The sequence below is a fragment of the Sturnira hondurensis genome, unplaced genomic scaffold (genome assembly GCF_014824575.4).
Source record: "Sturnira hondurensis isolate 20B ecotype Veracruz unplaced genomic scaffold, ASM1482457v3 Scaffold0001872, whole genome shotgun sequence".
Lineage (NCBI taxonomy): Eukaryota > Metazoa > Chordata > Mammalia > Chiroptera > Phyllostomidae > Sturnira > Sturnira hondurensis.
The window spans coordinates 571609-577861 of record NW_028074503.1 but is presented as its reverse complement, the minus strand read 5'-3'; the positions used below and the strand labels follow the sequence as shown (position 1 = coordinate 577861).

Sequence of the window (6253 nt, the reverse complement as noted above, 5' to 3'; positions counted from 1 at the left end):
TTCTCCCCATCAAACCCTATCTTGATTATCCTAAATTTACCCTAAGTAACCTCAGGTGAAGAGGGTTTTTTAAAAAATTAGTATTAAAAAGGAGAGAGGAAGAACCTCAAAATATCCCTTTAAACCTGGTTCCGCAGGTTCTGCGAAATGGCCTGGAAAGACTAGCAAGCTCCAGTGCTTTATGGAAGAAAACTGCGGCTTCGGGCAGCTATTGCCGAGCGGGTCTCAGCTCATAGAAACTGAGTAACCACTAAGGGAGCTGTGGATTATAACGAAATACGATCTTGCAGCTATGACAGGCTTGGGGAGCTGGGCCTCACTGGGAGAGCGTGAGGAAAGGTTTTGAGAATGAATGAGGGGAGGCCCCGCGCCCACGCGCCCTGGCGGGAGCACAGGGATTGCCACAGCACCGTTAAAAGGGTAACTAACGGCCACTGCAGGAGAATGGCTTCCAGCTTTAAGAAGCAAAGTGCGGCCTCTAGCAGCCAGAAAAGAAAGGCGGGTCCTAAGCCTGAACTCACTGAAGATCAGAAGCAAGAAGTTCGTGAAGCATTCGACCTCTTCGATGCCGACGGAAGTGGCACCATCGACGTGAAGGAGCTGAAGGTGGCCATGAGAGCGCTGGGCTTTGAACCCAGGAAGGAAGAGATGAAGAAGATGATCTCCGAGGTGGACAAGGAAGGCACGGGGAAAATCAGCTTCAATGACTTCTTGGCTGTGATGACTCAAAAGATGGCCGAGAAAGACACCAAAGAAGAAATTCTGAAGGCTTTTAGGCTCTTTGATGATGACGAAACTGGGAAGATCTCTTTCAAAAACCTAAAGCGTGTAGCCAACGAGTTGGGGGAAAACCTCACTGATGAGGAGCTACAGGAAATGATCGACGAAGCAGATCGGGATGGAGACGGTGAAGTGAATGAGGAAGAGTTTCTTCGCATCATGAAAAAGACAGACCTCTATTAAAGTCAACTGTTTCTCCTGCAACCGTGTGTGGAGAACTTGAGTGACTTGGTGGGTTCCCTGCTTCTGCTTCCTGAAACCTTGAGTTAGAGGATAGCTCTATCCCTCCCCTTATCCCCCAGTTCGTCTAGATGCTTCTATTTCCAAATCTCTAGCTCAAGTATAGAATTATAAAGATGATTTTAACATGCGTTTTGGTTTTTAATTCTCAAGAGCAGACTCAGAGTACCTAGGTTGAATTTTTTTACAGGAGGCCCTGAAGCTTCAGTCTGCCCACAATTTGCCTTGAAATGGTGGAAATCCGTTTAACTGAACCCAGGGTGTCTTCCTGGGACAGACAGTGCTCTGGTTCCCTTGTCACTTCTTTGGTGGTCTTAAATTATTTTGCTTTACATGTTATTTCTTAAATTCAAGTCATTGTTCCAGCATGGTAAGGGGGAATCAGCCCCTTGGTGTCCTAGCTATTGCTTCTCATTTAACTGAATCCTGATTTGAAGGAAAGCAGCACAGCCACTTACTGAGCTCAGGAAAGATACTGTTCTAAAGTATAGGCTTGCTTTTGTGTGTTGCTAAATTGTGCAACTTATACACTATTCCCTAATGTCATCACATGCAAATGATTCTTCATTTATGTGGAACTACCATGGATTATACAGGGCCAGATTATATACGTGGAGCTACAGAATAAAAGTGAAATTTAATATTGGGCCAGGAGAGGTATAATTGCCTTAAGAGATTAAGCTAACTAATGATGTTGAGTAAATATTTACAAATGTGAGATCTTAGTGTAGAAAATTCTAAAAAATATAATACCTTCTATGCTGTTTATTTGTCCTTGGATAGGTCAACAAATGTTTTAGTTATTAGACTACTAAAAACAACTGTAGTTTTTAAATTAATGCTTTATTACAAGTCATTATCTACCTGCTAATTCTTAGAACACCTTGGTTCTTGATATTTGGTGTTCTCCCCCCTCTAGTATCTGGCATATAAGTAATTGTCTATGCTAGTGTATTCATATTACTTATTTTCTGTAATAATCCAGCCTTTCTTGCTTTGAAAAGAGATACCTACCCTTCTGAATATCTGCAAATCTGAAATTAGGGAAAATTTAAATAATATAATTATGGGAAGTGTGTGTATATATATATATATATATATACATATATGGCATATATAGAGATATGTTGAGATGGTGCTCAACAAAACTTTTAAATATGCAAGATATTTTAGTCCCATCTAAACCTAAATTAAATCTGTAAAGTCACATTAAGAAAAATGCTGAAACTGGAAAATTTGTCACTTACTTGGCCAGCAATTTTACCCTTCAGAGGGTGGTGAATTTAATCAGGGGAATCACTACTCTAGTCTTAATTCTCATTAACAGGAACTAATTTGTCAAGGCAGAAATACTAGCTGGAGTGATGGGTTCACCGTGAGAAAGGATTTCACCGAGGTGGCTGGCACTGGGCAGGGAACTCACCCACGCTGCAAACAGTTCAGGTTCAAGGGCTTAGTGTGGACTCAGGTGCAGTTGTAGAGAATTCAGGTGCAACTTGGTGCAGCATCAGTGTGAAGGGCTGATGTGAAAGCAAGAAGAGTGTGTCATTCTGGGGAACAGTTTCTGGCATCTTGTTGACCAGTTTTGGCCCAAAAATATAAATATAGATCAAAGTAGAAACACTAGAAATAAAGAAAGTTGGCAGAGCCCTGGCTGGTGTAGCTCAGTGGATTGAGCACAGGCCTGTGAAGCAAAGGGTGGCCAGTTCGGTTCCCAGTCAGGGCACATGCCTGGGTTGCAGGCCAGGTCCCTAGTAGGGGGCACATGAAAGGCAATCACACATTGATGTTTCCCTCCTACTCTTTCTCCTTCCCTTACCCTCTCTCTAAAAATAAATTTAAAAAAAAAATTTTTTAAATAAAGAAAGTTGGCAGAAACTAGGAGGAAGGGTCAGAACCTTAGCCAACTGGGCTGGAATGGACTGGCACCTGGCCCATCAGAGGCTGGCGTGAAAATCAGGAACCTGAGCATAAGCCCTGTAGTCAGGCTGCTCAGACACCAAGGAGTCAGCCATGGAAGCTGCAGTCAAGTACCTAAAAGAGTTTCCCTGAGGGTTCGACCATCCCACACAGGGAAAGGGGGCTCCAGAATATTTCTGAGTCCCACTAATAGCTAAGAAACTCTCAGTGCACTATCAGTCTTGCTTCTCAGTTGGCTCATACTCTGGAGGATGGCAGGTAAAAGCGGGAGAGGGAATGACTAGAGCAGGTCTAGACATTTGAATATTTATTCATTTATTTATTTATTTTTATTCTATTCTAATGTTCCCAATTTTTCCCCTTTTGCCCCCTAGATATTTGAATTTTAATTAATTTAAGAGAAATTAATCCCACATGTCTGGCTGGGTCAGACATGTATGCTAGTCTTTACAATAGTAGAACACAAAAAATTCAAAGAGAATTTATAGACACAATTTTTTTTTGCAGATGAGGAAACACATCTGCAAAGTTTCGGAAGAACAAAAGTAACTTTCACTTGGGTTATTACAAGTGGTCCTAATAGAGTAGCAGGAAACACACTGAAGAAACTCATGTGACTGTGTAGGAACCCCATAGATAAGCCCTTGATTTCTATGATAAATGGGGCAGGTGAGAAGCAGAGCATAGGACCAAAGATGAAAATATGACAGTATCAAAGTTGTATTAATATCAAGAAAGTGCAGGCCCCAAATGAGCAGAGGACAGCAAAGAGAATTTTAAAGGCAACTTAGTTATGTTTATGGAGCTACAGGAAGGGATAGGTATAACTCTTAAGATTGTTGCAGGTTGATTTCCATGGGAAGCAGACTCTGAGTCTGAGGCTTGTGTGTAAGAAGTATGTTCTCCAGATCACATGGGTGGAGGGGGAAGAAAGCAGAACTTGGAGGAGAGAGAAGTTGAGCTGTGATGCAATTACAAGGAAGGCTTCAGCAGATACGGCGAGGAAACAGACTTCCTGGAGGAGCTCTGGAGTGAAGACGGCGCTGCAGAAATGTCCCACATTGGGACAAGGAAGTTAGGCCTCTGAAACTTTTCATTGGTTGACAGTCACTGGTCATGAACTTCTCCAAGGAAGGGGAAATGACCTTGATCAAGGTGGCCCTCCTCAGCCAAGGGTAATCACTGGGAGAACTCAGTTGCAAACTGTTAGTTATCAACACTTCCAACACCTGCAGGGATGAGGACTTTGACTGTGAAGTGCAAGGCCAGAGGGGAGGTCTGGGTAGTGCCCCACAGCTTTCACTATAGTCCACTCCTTTTACCACTGAGGTCTTTGCATAAGTTCTGAGGGAAGCAAATTCAGGATTCTGATAGACCTCTATTCCTGAAAGAAACTTGTAAAAGGAAGATTATAGGGAAAAACTGTGGCTCCTGCCACAGCAGTTGGTCTCAAGGCCACTTAACATCTCCCTCCACTATCCAGCCTAGAATCCCCTCACCCTCAGCACCTTTGCTGATGTAGGTGAGTCACCTGGTAGGATGACCCAGGTTTTCATCCCTGAGAAGTCTGACCTTCATTCTTGGCAGGCTATGGCTGCTGCACTTAACTCTTGGCCCTCAGAATTGAGTGAAGGAGCACCAAGAGATACACAAGTGTATACTGGGTGCCAAACATACTCCTACCATATAACTCCTGATGAGGAGGTAACTCTACCTTCTCCTGATGACCAGGATTAGTTACTCGTGGGTGGTGATCCCTTTCCTTGACTTGCTTTCTCTACATGAGGAGCCCACTGTGATTGAGTGTTGCCTGTAGTTTGAAATTTCATGGTCCTTTTTCTGGGCTCACTGGTGGGAGCACTTTTTCTCTTGGAGTCAAGACCTTTAAATGCACATGGTCGAAAGTTATGGGGATGAAATGCACAAATTAAAGAGCACATTACTAAGAATTAAAGTAAGAACTACTCCCAACTTTGGTTTGCTGAACGCATGCATGTGTTCTGCCTAAGAGACACCACACTGTACAATAATCATGGATTTAGATTATAGGCTACATCCTGGAAGGTGGCACCACATTCTCACTGGTCATTATGTTCAAGCTGGCTCCTCAGAGGCATCTTCAACAGGCTTTTCCATTGCTCCATTAAGTTGAAATCTGCATGTGATAGGATGAGTAGATTTTGTGGCCATATGCCCACTGCTGCACTCCCTTTCCTGTAACATGGGTCTCTTGGTGCAATATTATGTGGAATAGTCAGTAGAATCCTATGTCAGTAGAATAAATACTCAGATAAGGTGTTGGCTGAAGCTCTGCAAGGAGGAAAGGCAAACCCATGACCAAAATATGTGTCAAGTCCACTCAAGATGAAATCACTTTTCTTTCCAGAATAAAAGGGATCCAATTGGTCTACTTGCCACAAAGAGACCTGTTCCTCTCCTTAAAGGACAATGCTATTCTGCACTGGGCAGCAGCAGTAGCTGTGTCATCCTTGGTTACTGGGTGCCTAAGCTCTCGGGCCCATTCATAGTCTCCAGCTCTACCACAGTGACTATCTCATTCATATACATATTGTGCCAGCACTGTAGTAGCCAAAGACAGGGAGAGCCTGATTTCAACTGGCCAAGTCTTTCTGTCATCTTGCTTGCTTCATGTCTCTTCTGTGATAAACACTCTCTGATACATGTTAATCTGAGTTACAAAGATACTTTACACTTTCTGCCCATTGCCATAAGTCCATCTATGTGCCTTTTCTCCAGACCTTTTTATCCTTGATTTTTTTTCCCATGGTCCTGAACAATCAGCCAACCTGTTGTTCACCACTGTCTGGGTCCACAGATATTCTGATCACAGGCCACTTCTCTTTCCACACAGAGTAAATAACCAAGTGTACCACCAATAATTCTGCCCACTGGGAAGATATCCCATTTCACTGCTATCTTTCTGGTCCACCTCTATAATCCATTATGTACCAAGTTGACCTATCCTGGGGTCAAGTTCAGCTTTTTTACTCCTCCAACAGCTGGTCATAGGGGACCCACTACACCCATGCAGTCATATGTGTGAGCTGAAGAGAAGCTGTGGGGCAACTTGGTGGACGACATGGGGCATCACCATCTCATGCAGTGTACTTGGGCTCTCTGACCATGCTTGTGCCTGATCCCATATACATATTTTTTTTCTAGTTTCCTAAGATGGCAGATTACATGATTTATTTTAGCTCTTTCTTCTTTTTATTTTTTATATTTATTTTTAATGTTTTTATTTTATTTTAGAGAGAGGGGAAGGAAGAAAGAGGGGGGAAAGAAACATCGA

At 42.9% G+C, this 6253-nt stretch overlaps 1 protein-coding gene across 1 annotated transcript; it reads left to right on the top strand.

Annotated features, from left to right (window-relative positions):
- Positions 1–444: 444 nt before the first annotated feature.
- On the top strand, positions 445–963 carry CETN1 (centrin 1). The gene has a single exon (XM_037036809.1). The coding sequence runs from the start codon at positions 445–447 to the stop codon at positions 961–963; it is 519 nt and encodes a 172-aa protein (XP_036892704.1).
- Positions 964–6253: the final 5290 nt, after the last annotated feature.

What these genes read in the sequence shown, in the direction of transcription:
- CETN1 (XM_037036809.1), top strand. Translation starts at nt 445, where the DNA reads ATGGCTTCCAGCTTTAAGAAGCAAAGTGCGGCCTCTAGCAGCCAGAAA.